This window comes from Anser cygnoides, unplaced genomic scaffold (genome assembly GCF_040182565.1).
Source record: "Anser cygnoides isolate HZ-2024a breed goose unplaced genomic scaffold, Taihu_goose_T2T_genome scaffold_44_1, whole genome shotgun sequence".
NCBI classification, from domain to species: domain Eukaryota; kingdom Metazoa; phylum Chordata; class Aves; order Anseriformes; family Anatidae; genus Anser; species Anser cygnoides.
The window spans coordinates 1,442,525-1,462,501 of record NW_027103068.1 but is presented as its reverse complement, the minus strand read 5'-3'; the positions used below and the strand labels follow the sequence as shown (position 1 = coordinate 1,462,501).

Genomic DNA, 19,977 nt, shown 5'->3' with positions numbered 1-19,977 from the left:
CCCCCGGGGGGGCTGGGCACCCCGTAGACACGGGGACCCCCCGGGACACAAGACCCCCCCAGAGGACATGGAGCCCCCCCAGGTGTTTTGGGACCCCCTAGGAGGATTTGGGATCCCCCCATGGGGTTTTGGGGACCCCCCAGGTGTTTTGGGACCCCCCAGGAGGATTTAGGACCTCCCCCCATGGGGTTTGGGCCCCCCCCAGGAGATTTTGGGACCCCCCCCAGGGGGCTTTGTCCGTCCCCCCCCCGGGGGGGGGGCGCACACACACACCAGGCCGCCGCGACCCTGCCGAGCGTTTATTCCCCGTAGAAAACCAGAACAACAAAAAAAGATAAAATAAAAACCCGAAACGCCCCCAAAATCCCCCCCGGGGGGGGCGGGGGGGGGTCTCGTGCCCCCCCCCTCACCAGGCGGGGGCCGAAGCGCGCCACGAGGCGGCCCTGGGCCTCCAGGTCCTTCTGCACCTTGCGCCGCATGTAGAAGATGGGGCAGTCCCGGCTGGGGGGGGGGGCGGGGGGGGGGCGTCGGGGGGGGCAACACATGGGGGGGGGGCACGGGGGCAGGGGGCAATGGGGGCGTTGGGGACAATACGGGGGGGGGTGGGGGGGGGGCATGGGGGGGCGGCATTGGGGGGGGGGCATGGGGGGTGGGGGGGCATGGGGGGCATTGGGGGTGTGTGGGGGGCATTGGGGACAATATGGGGGGGACATGGGGGGTGGGGGGCAATGGGGGGATGGGGGGTGTTAGGGGGTGGGGGTGATGGGGGGACATGGGGGGTGGGGGCATTGGGGGGGCAATGGGGGGCATTGGGGGGGAAATGGAGGGGTGGGGGGGACATGGAGGGGGCGTTAGGGGGCAGGGGGGCATTGGGGGGGACATGGGGGCATTAAGGGGGTGGGGGGGCAATGGGGGAGGATGTGGGGGGCGTTCGGGGGCGCTGGGGGGGCATTGGGGGGAGTTGGGGACATTGGGGGCACACTGGGGGGGCTTGGGGGGCATTGGGGGGCGTTGGGGACACGGGGGGGGCTGAGGGGACCTGGGAGGGTTGGGGGACATTGGGGGGGTCCCGAGGGGGGCCCCACCTGGTGCAGAGCACGTCCTCGTGCAGGGAGCCCTGGCAGCGCTGGCACTGCGTCCACAGCCGGGAGAACTTCTCCTCCAGAGCCCCCAGGTGCGAGATCTGGGGGGGGGGGCACAAAAATGGGGGGGTCACAAGGTGGGACCCCCCGGGGTTAAACACCCCCCTTCGGGGTTAACCCCCCCCAAAAAGGGGTCACCCCCCCCAAAGCGTCACCTCCTTCTGGTACAGCTCCGACTGGCGCGGGCGGCAGAAGTCACAGACGGCTCCTGGGGGGGGGGAAATGGGGGGGGGTCACGTTGAGACCCCCCCCAAAACTTTGGGGGGGTCCCTGTTTTTTTTTGTTGGGGTTTCCAGGGGATTTGGGGGCGCTCCCACGGCACAGGGTGGGCTGGAGTGTTTTGGGGGGGGTGTTAGATGGGGGCACCCCAGGAATTTGGGGGGGGGCAAGGATTTTGGGGGGGGTCCCTGGGGGTTTTGGGGGGATTTCCTGGGGATTTGGGGGCACTCACATGGCACAGGGGGGCTGGGGCGCTTTTTATAGGGGGAGGGCGCACCGTGAGATCCCCCCTCAGGGTGGGGGGGGGGGGGGGGGCAGAGATTTTGGGGAGGGGTCCCAGGAATTTTTGGGGGGTCCTTGTGGGTTTTGGGGTGATTTCCTGGGGTTTTGGGGTCACCCGGTGTCATTTTGGGGGCGATTTCCCGTGGGTTTGGGCTCGTTGCGGGGGCCGCCCCCACAATGACCATTTCTTTTTTGAGGGGGTCCCGGGGGGCCCCGCTCACCGTGGTGCGGCAGCAGCGCCCGGCAGCCCACGCAGGTGCTGCGCTTGGTGGCGAAGGCCATGAGCCCCCCACCTCGGCCGTCAGCACCGTCTTGCAGCGCGTGTGCTCCCCCCTGCGGGGAAAGGGGGGGTCAGGGGGAGACCCCCGGGAACCCCCAGACCCATTTCCAGACCCCCTCCCAGGACCCCCCAGAGACATTTCCACGCCCCCCGAGACCCCCAGACCCCCCTGGGAACCCCCAGACCCATTTCCAGACCCCCCGGACCCCCCCCAAAGCCATTTCCAGACCCCCCGACCCAATTTCAGCCCGACAGACCTGATTCAGCCCCCCCAGACCCATTTTCAGCCCTCCCAGACCCAACTTTGCCCCCCCCCAGACCCAATTTTGCCCCCCCGACCCAATTTGTCCCCCCCCAGACCTGATTTCAGGCCCCCCAGACCCAATTTTGCCTCCCCCGACCCAATTTTGCCCCCTGACCCAATTTGTCCCCCCCAGACCCAATTTCAGCCCTTCCAGACCCAATTTTGTCCCCCCAGACCCAATTTTGCCCCCCGACCCAATTTGTCCCCCCAGACCTGATTTCAGCCCCCACAGACCCAATTTTGCCCCCCGACCCAATTTGTCCCCCCAGACCCGATTTCAGCCCTTCCAGACCCAATTTTGCCTCCCCAGACCCAATTTTGCCCCCCAACCCAATTTTGCCCCCCGACCCAATTTGTCCCCCCCAGACCCAATTTCAGCCCTTCCAGACCCAATTTTGCCCCCCAGACCCAATTTTGCCCCCCAGACCCAATTTTGCCCCCCCCGACCCAATTTGTCCCCCCCAGCCCCGATTTCAGCCCCCACGCACGCAGCAGGACGCTCTCGGCCTTGCCCTCCCCCAGGATGGGCTCGAAGATGCGCAGCAGGGGCTTGGCGAGCTGCTGCTCCAGGTAGTACCGGGTGTCCAGGGGCAGGCTGTGCTCCAGGGCGTAGATGGGGTCCTGGGGGGCATGGGGACATCGGGGACATCAGGGTCATCGGGGACATCGGGGTCACTGGGGGCACTGGGGTCACTGAGGACATCGGGGTCACTGGGGGCATGGGGACACCCAGGGGCAGGCTGTGCTCCAGGGCGTAGATGGGGTCCTGGGGACACAGGGACATCAATGGGACATGGGGACACTGGGGTCACTGGGGACATCAGGGTCACTGGCGTCATTGGGGGCACTGGGGACATCGGGGTCACTGGGGACATCGGGGTCATCGGGGTCATTGGGGGCATTGGGGTCACTGGGACATGGGGACACCCAGGGACAGGCTGTGCTCCAGGGCGTAGATGGGGTCCTGGGGGGCACGGGGACATCGGGGTCATTGGGGGCACTGGGGACATCAGGGTCATTGGGGTCATCGGGGACATTGGGGTCATCGGGGTCACTGGGGACATTGGGGTCACTGGGGACATCGGGGTCACTGGGGACATCAGGGTCATTGGGGGCACTGGGGTCATCAGGGTCACTGGGGTCATCGGGGACATTGGGGTCATCGGGGTCACTGGGGACATCGGGGACATCGGGGTCATTGGGGACATTGGGGTCATCGGGGACATTGGGGTCATCGGGGTCATTGGGGACATTGGGGTCACTGGGGACATCGGGGTCACTGGGGACATCAGGGTCATTGGGGGCACTGGGGTCATCAGGGTCACTGGGGACATCGGGGTCATCGGGGTCACTGGGTCCCCACGTCCCCGATGTCCCCGTTAATCCCAGTGTCCCCAGTGTCCCCCCGCCCCATGTCCCCCCCACGTCCCCTGGGTGTCCCCGTGTCCCCCCCCCCTCACCTCGGACTTCATGTAGGCGGCCACCCCCTTGGCGCCGGTGACGATGACGTAGGGCACGCGGTCACCCAGGCTGGGGGCGCTGCCGGGGTCCCGCTGCCGCATCCTGGGGGGGACGGGAGGGGGGGACACCCGTGGGTGGGGGCCCCCCATGGCTTGGGGTCACCGGGTCCCCGTCCCCACCCCCAGCTTGGGGACGCCGCTTTTGGGGGTCCCAATTTTGGGGTCCCCATTTACGGGATTTTTTTAAGGCCCCCACTTCAGGGTCCCCATTTTGGGGTCCCCGTTTAGGGCTGTTATTATAGCGTCCCCACTTCAGGGCCCCCATTTTGGGGTCCCCACTTTGGGGTCCCTATTTAGGGCTGCTATTATAGCGTCCCCACTTCAGGGTCCCAATTTTGGGGTCCCCATTTTGGGGTCCCTATTTAGGGATGTTATTTTAGGGTCCCAATTTTGGGGTCCCATTTTGGGGTCCCCACTTTGGGGTCCTCATTTTGGCATCCCCATTTAGGGCTGCTGTTTTAGGGTCCCCATTTTGGGGTCCTCATTTTGGCGTCCCCATTTTGGGGTCTCTATTTAGGGCTGCTATTTTAGGGTCCCCATTTCGGGGTCCCCATTTCGGGCTGCTATTTTGTGCCCCCCCCCCCCAACTTCAGCCCCCAAATCCCACCCCCATTTCCCCCCACCGGCACTGTGCCCTCCAATTTTGTGCCCCCCCCACGTTGTGCCCCCCATTTTACCCCCCCATATCACACCCCCCCCATTTCCCCCCCCCCCCCCCGTGCCCCCCCCGTGCCCCCCACCTCTCGGCCAGCCGCACGTGTGCCTGGGGGCCGCGTAGGCGCCGGCGGCGCGCGTCAGCTCCTTGGTGATGACGAGCTGCGAGACGTCCACGCGGTCGCACAGCAGCGCCGCGATCACCTCCTGCGCGTGCTGCACGGCGCCCTGGGGGTCCCTGGGGGGGGGCCGGGGGGTCAGGGGCCGTCACAGCCCCCCCCCACCCCACACAGCCCCCCGTGTCCCCCCCATCCCGCTGCGTCCCCCCCAAACCCCCTGCGGTCCGCAAAGGGCCCTCATCCCCTCCTGGGTCTGGGTTGGGGTCCCTGGGGGGCCTGGGGGGGTGGTGGTCAGGGGATGGGGGTCAGGGGGACTCAGCCCCCCCCCCCTCATCCTGCTGCGTCCCCCCATCCCGCTGCAGCCCCCCAAATGCCCCAGGTACCCCCCAGGACCCCCTGTCCCCCCCCAGACCCATTTACGCGTCCCTGAACCCCCTCGCTTCCCCCCCAGACCCCCAGACCCCCCCCGTGACCCCCCCCCGGCCCCCCCGCACCCACCGGTGCAGCAGGATGCGGTCGAGGCAGGCGGTGACCAGGTTGGCCACCAGCGGGCAGTTGTCGCGCCGCACGGCCTCCAGCCCCTTGCAGTCGACGCGGTCGGGGGCGTCGGGGCGCGAGGAGAAGCAGAGCCCCGCGTAGCGCTTCTTGCTGATCAGCAGGTACGGCCAGTACACCTGGGGGGGGGGGCACCGCTGGGACCCCCCCGCCACGGGGGGTATGGGGGGGCGGGGGGACAGCCCCAGGGGCAGCCGGGGGGCATGGGGACAGCGACAGGGGGACGGGGACAGCAATAGGGGTACCTTAGGGACACGGGGACATCCCTGGGGACACCTTGGGGACACCAACAGGGACACGGGGACATCCCTGGGGGCATGGGGATAACCCTAGGGACACCTTGGGGACATGGAGACATCCCTGGGGGTACCCTGGGGACATCCCTGGGGACATGGGGACATCCCTGGGGACATGGGGACATCCCTGAGGGTCCCTTGGGGACACCAACAGGGACACGGGGACATCCCTGGGGGCATGGGGATAACCCTAGGGACACCTTGGGGACATGGAGACATCCCTAGGGGCACCCTGGGGACACCCCTAGGGCAGCCTAGGGACATGGGGACACCGATAGGGACATGGGGACACCCCTGGGGGCATGGGGATAACCCTAGAGACACCTTGGGGACATGGGGACATCCCTGGGGACATCCCTGGGGACACCAACAGGGACATGGGGACATCCCTGGGGCACCTTGGGGACACGGGGAGATCCCTAGGGGCACCTTGGGGACAACCCTAGGGCAGCCTGGGGACATGGAGACACCGATAGGGACATGGGGACACCCCTGGGGGCATGGGGACGTCCCTGGGGGTACCTTGGGGACACCAACAGGGACATGGGGACATCCCTGGGGACATGGGGTCATCCCTGGGGGTACCTTGGGGACATCCCTGGGGGCACAAGGACCCCCCTGGGGGCACGGGGACCCCCGGGGACCCCTTCGGGGACACAAGGACCCCTCTGGGGACATGGGGACCCCCCTAGGGACACGGGGGCCCCCCTGGGGATCCCTATGGGGACACAGGAGCCCTCTGCAGGCATATGGGGACCCTCTTGGGGACCCCTCTGGGGACACGGGGACCCCCTGGGGACCCATCTGGGGACATGAGGACCCCCCTGGGGACACGGGGCCCCCCCCAGGACCCCCGCGTCCCCCCCGCCGACCTTCTCAAACTCCAGCTTGATGGGGGCCGGGAAGTGCCCCGACACCCAGGCGGCCGCCTCGCGGCCCAGCTCCATCGCCTCGGCCACCGTGGCCACCCCCAGGCGGCACATCACCGAGTCCGTGTCCCCGTACACCACCTGGGGGGGGGGGCGCTCGGGGTCAGGACCCCCCCCGAAAACCCCGGGACCACCCCCCTCCCCCCCGGGGCCCCCGGCCCCACCTTGGCGTCGGCGGGGAAGCCCTGGGCCAGGCTGTACTTGCTCTCCACCAGCTGCTTCGTCCGCTCGATCATCTGGCGCCCGAACGCCGTCACGCTCTGGGGAGGGGCGCGTGTGGGGCGCGTGTGGGGCGGGTGTGGGGCGGGGGGAGAAGGGAATGGGGAGATGTGGGGCAGGGTATGGGGCAGGAGTGGGGCAGAAGGGAATGGGGAGGTGTGGGGCAGGGGGGAGAAGGGAATAGGGAGATGTAGGGCGCGTGTGGGGCAGGTGTGGGGGGGTGTGGGGCAGGGGTGAATGGGGAGGTGTGGGGCACAAGTGGGGCGGGTGTGGGGCAGGGGGAGAAGGGAATGGGAAGATGTGGAGCAGGTGTGGGGCACATGTGGGGCGGGTGTGGGGCAGGGGGGAATGGGGAGGTGTGGGGCACGTGTGGGGCGCGTGTGGGGCAGGTGTGGGAGGGGTGTGGGGCAGGGGGGATGGGGAGGTGTGGGGCAGGTGTGGGGCAGAAGGGACTGGGGAGGTGTGGGGCACGAGTGGGGCGGGTGTGGGGCAGGGGGGAGAAGGGACTGGGGAGATGTGGGGCAGGTGTGGGGCACTGGGATGGCCACGGGGTGACCGTGGGGCGCTATGGGTTGGCTGTGGGGCGCTGTGGGGTGCCATGGGGTCTCTGTGGGGTGACCGTGGGGCGCTATGGGGCGCTGTGGGGTGCTGTGGGGTGACCGTGGGGCACCGTGGGGTCTCTGTGGGGTGACCGTGGGGCGCTATGGGGCGCTGTGGGGTGACCGTGTGTCGCTGTGGGGCGCACCTGGGAGATCTCGAGGCAGGGCAGGCGCCCGGCCTGGGCGCCGGTGAAGCCGTACACGGAGTTGGCGCTGACCTTGAGGGCGAGCTGCCGCCCGTCCAGGACCTGCCGCCGCTGCGGGTCCTGCTCCCGCGCCAGCTCCTCCTTCACCCTGCCGGGACCTGCGCTCAGCCCCGGGGGGACCCCGAAACCCGCCCCGAGGGGACCCCAAACCCGCCCCGGGGGAGCCCAGAACCCGACTGGGACCCCAAAGCCGCCCCATGGGGACCCCAAACCTGCCCCAGGGGGACCCCAAACCCATCGGGGACCCCAAACCTGCCCCAGGGGGACCCCAACCCCCCCATTACCCCCCAGCCCCCCCCAATCCTCCCCATAACCCCCCCCAGACCCCCCTATATCCCCCCCTATCCCTCCCAAATCCCCCCAAATCCCCCCATAACCCCCCATAACCCCCTATATCCCCCCTACCCCCCCAATCCTCCCCATAACCCCCCAGACCCCCCTATATCCCCCCATCCCCCCCAAATCCCCCCATAACCCCCCCCATAACCCCCCATAACCCCCTATATCCCTCCGTACCCCCCCCAAATCCCCCCCAGACCCCCCTATATCCCCCCCCTACCCCCCCCAGATCCCCCCATAACCCCCCCCATAACCCCCCCCCATAACCCCCCCGCCCCCCCCGCCCCCCACCTCTTGCGGGCGGCCAGCAGCCCCTCCAGCACGCGGGGCAGAAGCCCCCTGCGCACGTGGGCGCTGACGAAGAGCTCCCCGGTGGGGGTGCGCGTGTAGTCCTCGGGGCCCAGCCTGGGGGTGGCACGGGGGGGTCAGCGGGACCCCCGAGCTGCCCCACGGCACCCCCAGTGCCTCCCAGTGCCCCCAGTCCCTTCCCAGTGCCCCCAGTTCCTCCTGTGCTCCTCAGTCCCCTCCCAGCACCTCCCAGCTCCCTCCCATTACCCCCAGCCCCCCTCCCAGTGCTCCCAGTCCCCCCCCCAGCCCCCTCCCACCACCCCAACCCCCCCTCCCAGTGCTCCCAGTGCCCCCAGCACCCACCCGAAGCGCTGGGCCCCCCGGGGGCAGCAGGGTGGTGTAGCAGAGGTTGTGCGCCATCATGATGGACGGGTACAGCGAGGAGAAGTCCAGCGTCACGATGGGGGTGTCGTAGTACCTGGGGGGCACGGGGGCGGGGGGGCCTCAGGGGCTGGGGGGCCTGGGGGGGCTGGGGGGCTGGGGGGCTGGGGAGGGTCTGGGGAAGGTCTGGGGGGGGTCTCAGGGCATGGGGGGGCCAGGGGGTTTGGGGGGGGGGCTCGGGGGGGGGGGGTTCAGGGTCTGGGGGGGTCTCGGGGTTCCTCAGGGCTTGGGGGGTTCTTGGGGGTACTGGGGGTCTGGGGGCCCGGGGGGCGCGCTCACCCCTTGAGGGGCTCGATGACCGTGGCCCCCTCGTAGTCCTCGCCCCCCTCCGGCTTCACCACCGGCATCAGCAGCCCCTCCTGGGAGGCCTGGGGTGGGGGGCACCGCGTCACCGGGACCCCCCAGCACCCCCGGTAACCCCACAACACCCCAGGGCCCCCAAGTGCCCCCTATTGCCCCTCAGGACCCCCAGGACCCCCTATGTCCCCCAGGACCTCCCAAGACCCCTCCTATCCCCCCCAGGACCCCCCCAGGACCCCCCTAGCCCCCTGGTACCTGCTGCAAGAGCTGTACCACCACGCGGAGCTGCTGCCCCCATGCCAGGAGACCCCCCAGGGGCACCCCTGTGACCCCCAGGACCCCCATAGGACCCCCCAGGACCCCCCGGACCCCTCCTATCCCCCTCAGGACCCCCATAGGACCCCCAGGACTCCCCCAAGACCCCTCCTATCCCCCTCAGGACCCCCATAGGACCCCCAGGACCCCCCCGGATCCCTCCTATCCCCCTCAGGACCCCCATAGGACCCCCCCCGGACACCCCCAAGACCCCTCCTATCCCCCTCAGGACCCCCATAGGACCCCCAGGACCCCCCAAGACCCCTCCTATCCCCCTCAGGACCCCCATAGGACCCCCCAGGACCCCTCCAGCCCCCCCTACCTGCCGCAGGAGCTGTGCCACCACGCGGAGCTGCTGCCCCTGGCCAGGAGCGCCCCCAGGGGCACCCCTGTGACCCCCAGGACCCCCATAGGACCCCCCAGGACCCCCCAAGACCCCTCCTATCCCCCTCAGGACCCCCCATAGGACCCCCCAGGACCCCCCCAGCCCCCCGTACCTGCCGCAGGAGCTGTGCCACCACGCGGAGCTGCTGCCCCCGCGCCAGGAGCGCCCCCAGGGGCACCCCCGTGACCCGCGCCAGCTCCACCAGGTTGACCAGCACCAGCAGGCGGCCCAGCAGCCGCAGCGGCAGGAAGGCGTCCTTCAGGCAGTACACGGCCAGGCGGCGCCGCGTCTGCTCCGAGCCGTTCTGGGGACGGTGGGGACACGTTAGAGGCGCGCCGGGGTCGTGGGGACACCGCTGGGACGCGGGGACGTCACTGGGGATACGGGGACATGGTGGGGACATCGTGGGGATGTGGGGGGACGTGGCCAGGCGGCGCCGCGTCTGCCCCGAGCCGTTCCGGGGACGTCACAGGGACAAGGGGACACGTCGGGGACACGGGGGACATGGCGGGGACACCACAGAGAGGTCACTGGGACACGCTGGGGCCACGCTGGGGCCACCGGGACTGCACCGGGGCTGTGCTGGGGCCACGGGGACACTGAGGGCCCGTTGGGGACCTGCTGGGGACCCGCTGGGACCCGCTGGGACCCGCTGGGACCCGCTGGGGACCCGGTGCCACCACCCACGTGCAGGTCGGTGATGATGCTGTGCGGGACGTCCTCCTTCTGCTCGTGCAGGAAATGCGCGCTGACGGCGTTCAGCGAGTACGAGCGCAGCTTGTGCTCCCGCAGCAGCACCTGGGGGGCACCCCAACGTCACCCCAGCGTCCCCTCTGTGACCCCAACGTCACCCCTGTGTGACCCCAACGTCACCCCAACGTCCCCCTCTGTGTGACCCCAACGTCACCCCTGTGTGACCCCAACGTCACCCCAACGCCCCCTCTGTGTGACCCCAACGTCACCCCTGTGTGACCCCAACGTCACCCCAACGCCCCCTCTGTGTGACCCCAACGTCACCCCTGTGTGACCCCAACGTCACCCCAGCGTCCCCTCTGTGTGACCCCAACGTCACCCCTGTGTGACCCCAACGTCACCCCAGCGTCCCCTCTGTGTGACCCCCAACGTCACCCCTGTGTGACCCCAACGTCACCCCTGTGTGACCCCACCGTCACCCCACCGTCCCCTCGTGCTCCCGCAGCAGCACCTGGGGGCACCCGGTGTCACCCCAATGTCACCCCCCTTCCACCTGGCCCCCCCAACTCCCCCCAGCCCCCCCAAACCCCTCCCAGACCCCTCCAACGCCCCCAACCCCCCCCCCGACCCCCTCCCCAGCCCCCCCGACCCCCCAAATCCCCCCTTTTCCCCCCCAGCCCCCCACAATGCCCCCTCCAAACCCCCCAACCCCCCCCCCTCCAACCCCCCAACCCCCCCAGCCCCCTCCCCAGCCCCCTCGACCCCCCAAATCCCCCCCAGACCCCCACAATGCCCCCTCCAAACCCCCCCAGACCCCCCCCAGCCCCCTCCCCAGCCCCCTGACCCCCCAAATCCCCCCTTCCCCCCAGACCCCCACAATGCCCCCTCCAAACCCCCCAACCCCTCCCAGCCACCTCCCCAGCCCCCCCCGACCCCCCCCAAATCCCCCCCCCCCCCCCCCCCCCAGCCCCCCACAACGCCCCTCCAAACCCCCCCGGCCCCCGGAGCCCCCCGGCCCCCCCTTGCCTGCAGCAGGTCGAGTGTGACGCGCCCCTCGGCGCTCACCACCTTGCTCTCGCGCCGCCCCAGCTGCCGCGACTGGAAGGCCGAGTCGCGCACCACCGAGCGGCGCCCCACCACGCGGCCCAGGAAGGGGAACGAGTCCACCTGGGGGGGGGCACGGGGGCTGGGGGGCGTGGGGGGCCCCGAGGGGGGCGGCCGGACCCGGGGGGCGGCCAGACCGATAGGGGGGGCTGGACCCATGGGGGGAGTGGGGATGGGGAAGGAAAGGGGTGGGGGAGGATTTGGGGGGGGGGGGGGCAGGTTGGGGGACTGGGGGTGTGGGGGGCCCCAGGGGGGCGGCCGGACCTGGGGGGGACGGGGATGGGGAATAAAAGGGCTGGGGATGGGGCTATGGGGCGGGTGGGGGGCAGGTTGGGGGGCTGGGGGCTGGGGACCCACAGCGGGGAGCTGGGCCCACGGAGGGGGTGGGGATGGGGAAGGAAAGGGGCGGGGGGTGCCGTGGGGCAGCCGTGGGGCAGGCTGTGGGGCACGCTATGGGGCAGCCGTGGGGCAGCGGCGGGGCGCACCTTGAGGACCTGGGCGCGCTGCAGCAGGTAGGGCAGGTCGAAGTTCTGGATGTTGTACCCCGTGATCACGTCGGGGTCCACGATGCGCACGAACTCAGCCCACGACTGGGGGGGGGGCAACGGGGGGGGGGGTCAGACCCCCAGCACCCCCCAAACCCCCAGCCCCCCCCCCCCCCCCCCGAGCCCTCCAGGACCCCCCTGGGGACCTCCTGCAGTCCCCCAGGACCCCCCCAAACCCTCCCATAGCCCCCCCAGCACCCCCCCAACTCCCCCATAGCCCCCCAGGACCCCCCAAGCCCCCCCAGGACCCCCCCCCGGCCCCTCAGAACCTCCCCAACCCCCCCATAGACACCCCCAGGACCCCCCCAGCCCCCCAGGACCCCCAAACCCTGCAACAGACCCCACCAGGACCCATCCCAGACCCCCTCTCAACCCCCCAGGACCCCCCCCAACCCCCCCCCCCCATAGCTCCCCCAGGACCCCCCATAGCCCCCCAGGACCCCCCAACCCCCCCATAGACACCCCCAGGACCCCCCCCAGCCCCCCAGGACCCCCAAACCCCGCAACAGACCCCACCAGGACCCATCCCAGACCCCCTCTCAACCCCCCAGGACCCCCCCCCAACCCCCCCCCCCATAGCCCCCCAGGACCCCCCCCATAGCCCCCCAGGACCCCCCAACCCCCCCATAGACCCCCAGGACCCATCCCAGCCCCCCCCCCAGCCCCCCAGGACCCCCCAGGACCCCCCAGGACCCCCAAGACCCCTCCCAGCCCCCAGGACGCCCCCAGACCCCCCCCGGCCCCCCCACCTGCAGCAGGTCCTCCTCGCGCTCGAAGCTGAGCACCTGGGAGCCCAGGATGGGGGCGCAGGGCCGCAGGGTGAGCACGCAGCGGGCGAAGGGCTCGCGCTCGCCCTGCCGCAGCACCACGCTGCCCACCGCGATCACCGCGTCCCGCTGCGCCTCGGGGAACACGCCTGGGGGGGGGGGGGGGGGGGGGGGGGTCCCACAGACGGCCCCGCATAAAGGGGGGGTCCCACAGACGGGGCGACCCCATAAAGGGGGTGACCCCATAAAGGAGAGAGGCCCCATAAAGGAGAGAAGTCCCATAAAGGAGACAGACCCCATAAAGGAGAGGAGCACCATAAAAGGGGTGACCCCATAGAAGAGAGACCCCATAAAGGAGAGAGACCCCGTAAAGAAAAGAGACCCCATAAAAAGGGTGGCCCTATAAAGGGGGGTGACCCCATAAAAGAGAGACCCCATAAAGGAGAGAGGCCCCGTAAAGGAGAAGGACCCTATAAAGGGGGTGACCCCATAAAGGAGAAAGGCCCCATAAAGGAGAGAGGCCCCATAAAGGAGAAAAGTCCCATAAAGGAGACAGACCCCGTAAAGGAGAGGGACCCCATAAAAGGGGCGACCCTATAAAAGGGGGTGACCCCATAAAGGAGAGGCCCCATAAAGGAGAGAGACCCCGTAAAGAAGAGAGACCCCATAAAAAGGGTGGCCCTATAAAGGGGGTGACCCCATAAAAGAGAGAGGCCCCGTAAAGGAGAGAGGCCCCATAAAAGGGGTGACCCCATAAAAGAGAGAGACCCCATAAAGGAGAGAGGCCCCGTAAAGCAGAAGGACCCTATAAAGGGGGTGACCCCATAAAAGGGGGCGATCCCATAAAGGAGAGAGGCCCCACAAAAGGGGTGACCCCGTAAAAGAGAGAGGCCCCATATAGGAGAGAAGTCCCATAAAATAGACCCCATAAAGGAGAAAGACCCCATAAAGGAGAGGGACCCCATAAAGGAGAGGGACCCCATAAAAGGGGTGAGCCTATAAAGGGGGTGACCCCATAAAAGGGGGCGATCCCATAAAGGAGAGAGACCCCATAAAGGGGGGTCCCATAGAGGAAATGACCCTATAAAGAGGGGTGACCCCGTAAAAGAGAGAGACCCCATAAAAGAGACACCCCCAAAGCCCCCCTTTTCCCATTCCCCCCATTGCCCCCCATTACCCCATTACCCCATTGCCCCCCTTCCCATGCCCCCCCTTGCCCCCCCTTTCCCTATTACCCCCCTCGCCCCCCGCTCCCCACTGCCCCCCCCCCCATTCCCCCCCCCCCGCCCCCCCCGCCCCCGCCCCCTCACCCTTGCGCCCCGCGCACTCGATGTCGAAGCTGAGGATGCGCAGGGGGGCAGGCGCAGCCAGGGCCCCTCGGGGGGGGGCTGCGGACCCCCCCAGGCCGCGTCCGCCTCCAGCTGGCACAGCGTGGCCGGGGGGGGGCGCCGGGGCCCCCCCGCAGCCGGAATTCGCCCCCGGGACCTGCACCCAGCTGCAGCCCACCACCCCCGCGTCCACCATGAACCTGGGGGGGGCAAAGGGGGGTTAGTGGGGGGTGGGGGGGCAATGGGGGGGTTAGTGGGGGGTGGGGAACACGGGGGGCAAATGGGGGGGTTATTGGGGGGTGGGGGGGCATCTGGGGGTTATTGGGGGGGCAATGGGGGGTTATTGGGGGTGGGGGGGGAAATGGGGGGGTATTGGGGGGGCAATGGGGGGGGTTAATAGGGGGGCAACGGGGGTTATTGGGGGGTGGGGGGGAAATGGGGGGGTATTGGGGGGGCAATGGGGGGGTTAATGGGGGGCAACGGGGGGTTATTGGGGGGTGGGGGACACGGGGGGCAAACGGGGGTTATGGGGGGTTAATGGGGGGGCAATGGGGGGGTTATTGGGGGGTGGGGGGGAAATGGGGGGGTTATTGGGGGGGTTATTGGGGGTGGGGGGCAAACGGGGGTTATGGGGGGTTAATGGGGGGCAATGGGGGTTATTGGGGGGTGGGGGGCAAACGGGGGGTTATGGGGGGTTAATGGGGGGCAATGGGGGGTTATTGGGGGTGGGGGGCAAACGGGGGGTTATTGGGGGGTGGGGGGGTTATGGAGGGGTTATTGGGGGGTGGGGGACACAGGGGCAAATGGGGGGCAATGGGGGGGTTATTGGGGGGTGGGGGACACGGGGGGCAAACGGGGGGTTATGGGGGGTTAATGGGGGGCAATGGGGGGTTATTGGGGGGTTATTGGGGGGTGGGGCGGCATGGGGGGGTTATTGGGGGGGTGGGGGGTTATGGAGGGGTTATGGGGGGGTGGGGGAGAAATGGAGGGGTTATTGGGGGGGCAATGGGGGGGAAATGGGGGGTTATTGGGGGGTGGGGTTATTGGGGGGTGGGAGGCACGGGCGGGGTATGGGGATATACGGGCGGGGGGCAGAGCTGGGGCACTTGAGGGATCCCCCAGGGGGCAAATGAGCAGGGGGGGGGGCAAATAGAGATCACGGGGGGGCAAATAGAGACCACGGGGGGGGGGGGGGCAAATGGGTACCGGGGGGGCAAATGGCGACCCGGGGTGGGGGCAAATGGGGCAGGACAAAGACCCAGGAGAAGGGGTGGGGGCAATTTGGGACCCCTGGGGGGGGGCAAATGGGGGGGCGAATATTGGGGGGGGGGCAAATATTTTGGGGGGTGCCCGACCTGATCTCGAAGTCGACGTTGGCCTCGAAGAGGGGGCGCTGTAGACCCCCGGCGCGGCCCCCCCCCAGCGCAGGCCCTGCTCCAGCAGCCGCCGGGCGGGGGCCACCAGGCGGGGGAGGGCCAGGACCACGCGCACGAAGGTGGCCCGCCGCCCCCCTGGTAGCCCAGCATGCCTGGGGGGGCACACGAAAGGGGGGGGGCACCAAAAAAAGTCATTTAAAAAAAAAAAAGGGGGGGGGGGAGTTGGGGGCTGCACCCCCCCGTGGCGTTAGGGGGTGGGTTAGGGGTATGTGGACCCCCCCCCCCCCCCCCGATTAATTTTTTTGTGGGGGGGGGGGCGCGGGGGGGCGCTCACTCTGCTTGTGGCACAGCTCCAGGGCCAGCACCGCGTGGCTCAGCCCCTCGCGGCCCCCCCCCGCTGGTCCGCCGCAGCGCCGCCTCCAGCTCCTTCTGCAGCTCCCCCAGGTGCTGAGCCTCGAAACCTTGGTTTTTTATTGGGGGGGGGGCGTCACAGGGAGCCCGCAAAACCCCTCAAACCCCCCCCCCCAAAAAAAAAATTTGGGGGCCCCAAAACCTCACACCCGAGGTGGCGCGCAACCCTTATACGAGCCACTAGAGAATCCCCAGACGACGAGGGGATTTTCGGGGAGAAGCGGGGTTTTTTTGCGGGGGGGGCGGGTGTATTTTTGCGGGGGGGTGTTGGGGGCGGGGGGGGTCCTCACCTGGGGGGGCCAGGGCGTAGAAGTAGGGGGCGAAGCCGTGGAGGTGCAGGCAGACGCTGTGCCCCCGTCGGTGACCCCGAACATGCGCAGGATGGGGACGGGGCCCTGCGTGGCCCCCGGCATCCCGGGGGGCGATCCTGGGGGGGGCACAGTGTTATTACCCCCCCAACCTTTATCACCCCCCCGGGGGGGTTGTCACCCAGGGGGGGCATTTCTGTGCGGCGCCCCCTCCCCTAAATACCCCCCACACACGTGTGGGGGTCCCGTTAATGGGGTTTTGGGGGGGGGGGGCTGTTTGCTGCCCCCCCCCCAAAAAAAAAGCCCCCCCTCACCGACATAGTGGTCGATCTCCAGCTGCAGGAAGCAGAGCTCCGCGGGGGTCGGGGGGCAGCGGGGGCGGCGCCATTTGGGGTTCACCTCGCCCACGAACTGGGAGCCTTGGGGGGGGGGGGGGGCGGGGGCACGGGGGGGTCAGAGCTGCCCCGACCCCCCAGACCCCGGCACGGCCCCAGGAAGCCCGCCTGCCCCATAGCGCCCGCAGCGCCCCGCGGCACCCCACAGCCCCCAGTAACCCCCCCCCCACCCCATAACCCCCCCCAATAACCCCCTAGCCCCCCATCCCACCCCATAACCCCCCCAAGCCCCCCCATAACCCTCCAATAACCCCCCAAAGCCCCCCCATAACCCCCCCCAAGCCCCCCCATAATGCCCCCATAACCCCCCCAACACACCCCATTATCCCCTAACCCACCCCATAACCCCCCTCTAGCCCCCCCAAGCCCCCCCATAACTCCCCCAACCCCCCAAACCCCACCAACCCCCCAATAACCCCCCAAAGCCCCCTATAACCCCCCCAACCTCCCAATAACCCCCAAGCCCCCCCATAACCCCCCATAACCCCCCCAACACACCCCCATAATCCCCTAACCCACCCCATAACCCTCTCTAGCCCCCCAAGCCCCCCCATAACTCCCCCAACCCCCCCAAACCCCCCAACCCCCCAATAACCCCCCCAAGCCCCCCCATAACGCCCCCATAACCCCCCCAACACACCCCATAATCCCCTAACCCACGCCATAACCCCCCCAATAACCCCCCCAAGCCCCCCACAACCCCAAGCCCCCCCATAACCCCCCAATAACCCCCCCAACACACCCCATAACCCCCCCATAACCCCCCTATAACCCCATAATCCCCTAACCCACCCCATAACCCCCCCATAACCCCCCAAGCCCCCCATAACCCCCCAATAACCCCCCCAACACACCCCATAACCCCCCATAACCCCCCCTACACCCCATAATCCCCTAACCCCCCCCATAGCCCCCCCAATAACCCTCCCAAGCCCCCCATAACCCCCCCAAGCCCCCCCATAACCCCAACCTCCCAATAACCCCCCAAGCCCCCCCATAACGCCCCCATAACCCCCCCAACACACCCCATTATCCCCTAACCCACCCCATAACCCCCCTATAGCCCCCCAAGCCCCCCATAACTCCCCCAACCCCCCCAAGCCCCACCAACCCCCCAATAACCCCCCCAAGCCCCCCATAACCCCCCCAACACACCCCATAATCCCCTAACCCACCCCGTAACCCCCCCCCGGCCCCCCCCCGCCCTCACCCAGGGCCCCCCCCCGGGGCCCGCTGCCCGGGGGCTCCTCGTGCGCCGCCCGCTCGGCCTCGAGCTCGGCCTCGAGCTCCTCCAGCTGCGCCAGCTCGGCCTCGAAGCGCGACGGCGCCGCCGGGACCCCCCCGCAGCCGCTTGGCCGGGGGCGCCGGGGGGGCGGCCGCTTGGGCTCCATCCTGCGGGGAGGAGAAAAAAAGGTCCTCAGGGACCCCCCAGAAAGAAAAGGTCCTCAGGGAGCCCCCCCAAAAATAGAGGTTCTCGGGACCCCCCAGAAATAAAAGTTCCTCAGGGAGCCGCCCCCCAGGAATAAGAGAAGTCCTCAGGGAGCCCCCCCAAAATAAAAGGTCCTCAGGGACCCCCCCCAAAAACAGAAGTCCTCTGGGACCCCCCTTCAAAAATAGAGGTCCTCAGGGACCCCCCCGGAATAAGAGATCCTCAGGGAACCCCCCCCCCCCAAAATAAAAGGTCCTCAGGGACCCCCACCCAAATAAAAGGACCCCAGGGACCCCCCCCAAAAACAGAAGTCCTCTGGGACCCCCCTTCAAAAATAGAGGTCCTCAGGGACCCCCCCAAAAAAAAGGTCCTCAGGGACCCCCCAATAAACAGAGGGACTCAGAGACCCCTCCCCCACCCCATAGCCCCCCCAGCCCCCCATCCTGCCCCATAGCCCCCCCCCAGCCCCCCCCCCACCTGCCCCATAGCTCCTCATTTGCCCCATAACAGCCCCGTAACTGCCCCACAGCTCCCGTATCTGCCCCATAACCCCCCGACAACTGCCCCCACCCCCGTTACCTGCCCCATACCCCCCCACCTGCCCCCCAACCCCCCCGTAACTGCCCCCACCCCCAAAACTGCCCCACAGCCCCCCCAAAACTGCCCCCCAGCCCCCATAACTGCCCCCGCCCCCCTTATCTGCCCCCCAACCCCTCCAATCCGCCCCCCAACCCTCCCGCCCGCCTCCCCACACCCCCCCCAGCCCCAAAATCCCCCCACCCCCCCAAAACGCTCCCCCCGCCCCCACCTGACGGCCGCGCTCCCGCCAACAGCCCAAGCACGGGAAGGGGGCGGGGCCTCGCGCGGCTCCACCCCGGAGGCGGCCGCTCATTGGCTGGACGCCGCGTCACGTGGGCGGGACGGGGCGGGGCGCGGCGGTGGCGGGAAGCCGCCATCTTGAGTGTGGCAGAGAAGGGCGGGGCTCCCCTTCAGGAGGGGGCGGGGCTTAAATTAGGGGGCGGGGCTTAAAGGGGGCACGACCGAAGCCCCGCTCCCCCCCCCCCCCAAAGCCCCCATTTGGGTGCAGCCCCCCCAAAATGGAGGGGACCTCAGGAGACCCCCCCCAAATAGGTGTCCTGGGACGCCCCCCCGAATTTGAAGATCTTCAGAAGCCCCCCAAAAATTTGGGGATCTTTGGATGCCCCCCCACAATTAGGGGGGTCCCTAAAAGCCCCCACCCCAAATCTGGGGGTCCTCAAAAGCCCCCCCCCCCTAAATTTCGAGGTCCTCGAATGCCCCTCCCCAAACAGGAGGGTCTTCACACACACCCCTCCCCAAATTAAGGGGGTCTCCAGGCGCCCCCCCAAATTTGGGGGCCCTCAGATGCGCCCCCCCAAATTAGTGGGTCCCTAAAAGCCCCCCCCAAATAGAAGGGCCTTCACACAGCCCCCTCCAAATCAAGGGGGGTCCTCAGACACACCCCCCACCCAAATCTGGGGGTCCTCGGCTGCCCCCCCAATAGGAGGGTCTCCATACCCCCCAATTAGGGGGCCTTCGTATGCCCCCCCCCCAATTTGGGGGTCCTCAGACAATATCCCCCCCCCCCCCCCCCCCCAAAAAGACCCCAGACAGCGGCATCGAGACCCCAAATCTTTTTATTGACTTCGCCCCCCACGGGGGACCCCGGCGCCACCTGCAAGAGATTGGGGGGAGTTAGGAGGGGGACCCCAAAACCCTGTGACCCCCCCCAAGACCCCAGATCCCCCCGGGGCCCCCTCAGACCCCCCCGGGGTGTCAAGGCCCCGGGGGGCACCGCTGTCGTCAGGGGGGTCGGCGCCCAGTGCTGCCATCACGGGGGGCCCCCCACAGCCCCCCCAAACCCCGACAAAACCCCAAATACCCCCGAGTAAAACAAGAACCCCAAATGCCCCAAAACCCTGAATTTCCCCCAAACCCCCCATTCCCACCCTCCTCACCCCACAGAGCAGCTCCGGGGGCTGCAGGTGGTGCTGGGGGTCCCCTTTTGGGATCGCCCTCCGGCCCCAATCCCAATCCCAAACCTAATCCCAATCCTAATCCTCCTCCTTGCCCCCCTGTGCCCCCCAGAATCCCCAATTCCCCCCCCCGTCCTCACCCTGTGGGGCAGCTCCAGGGGCTGCGGGTGGTTCCAAGGGGGGGTCCCCATTTTGGAGCCACCCCCCACCAGTCCCAATCCCAATCCTAATCCCA

At 68.6% G+C, this 19,977-nt stretch overlaps 2 protein-coding genes, 1 long non-coding RNA gene and 1 other non-coding gene across 4 annotated transcripts; all 4 read right to left on the bottom strand.

The window, feature by feature from the left end:
• Positions 1–284: 284 nt before the first annotated feature.
• Positions 285–16,032, bottom strand: LOC125181849 (DNA polymerase delta catalytic subunit-like). The gene is given in 32 exon segments (XM_066989462.1): positions 285–501; positions 1,086–1,183; positions 1,298–1,350; positions 1,865–1,936; positions 1,939–1,976; positions 2,712–2,848; positions 3,688–3,790; positions 4,488–4,521; positions 4,524–4,639; positions 5,019–5,194; positions 6,244–6,381; positions 6,465–6,560; positions 7,265–7,412; positions 7,955–8,068; positions 8,315–8,329; positions 8,331–8,429; positions 8,672–8,760; positions 9,505–9,696; positions 10,080–10,190; positions 11,112–11,252; positions 11,675–11,779; positions 12,484–12,650; positions 13,812–13,862; positions 13,865–13,985; positions 13,987–14,029; positions 15,185–15,213; positions 15,216–15,331; positions 15,334–15,357; positions 15,540–15,600; positions 15,602–15,666; positions 15,907–15,966; positions 15,969–16,032. Coding segments are annotated over 32 exon segments (3,075 nt in total). The 5' UTR covers positions 16,030–16,032; the 3' UTR covers positions 285–299.
• Positions 16,033–16,101: 69 nt separating this feature from the next.
• On the bottom strand, positions 16,102–18,667 carry LOC136789399 (DNA polymerase delta catalytic subunit-like). The gene is made up of 4 exons (XM_066989458.1): positions 18,557–18,667; positions 17,530–17,711; positions 16,239–16,343; positions 16,102–16,139 (listed from the first exon to the last, which is right to left on the bottom strand). Exons 2-4 carry the CDS (start codon positions 17,708–17,710, stop codon positions 16,102–16,104), a joined length of 324 nt encoding a protein of 107 aa, XP_066845559.1. The 5' UTR covers position 17,711; positions 18,557–18,667.
• Positions 18,668–19,385: 718 nt separating this feature from the next.
• Positions 19,386–19,764, bottom strand: LOC136789404 (uncharacterized). The gene is made up of 2 exons (XR_010828176.1): positions 19,725–19,764; positions 19,386–19,441 (listed from the first exon to the last, which is right to left on the bottom strand). It is a non-coding gene; the product is annotated as an uncharacterized lncRNA (long non-coding RNA).
• LOC136789427 (small nucleolar RNA SNORD88) lies at positions 19,518–19,609 on the bottom strand. The gene has a single exon (XR_010828181.1). It is a non-coding gene; the product is annotated as a small nucleolar RNA SNORD88 (small nucleolar RNA).
• Positions 19,765–19,977: the final 213 nt, after the last annotated feature.

What these genes read in the sequence shown, in the direction of transcription:
- LOC136789399 (XM_066989458.1), bottom strand. Translation starts at nt 17,710, where the DNA reads ATGGAGCCCAAGCGGCCGCCCCCCCGGCGCCCCCGGCCAAGCGGCTGC. An exon ending in GCCCCGGGGGGGGGCCCTGG is followed by an intron (nt 16,344 to 17,529) that starts GTGAGGGCGGGG and finishes CCCCCCCCCAAG; the next exon opens with GCTCCCAGTTCGTGGGCGAG. An exon ending in GGAGATCGACCACTATGTCG is followed by an intron (nt 16,140 to 16,238) that starts GTGAGGGGGGGC and finishes GGGGGTATTTAG; the next exon opens with GGGAGGGGGCGCCGCACAGA.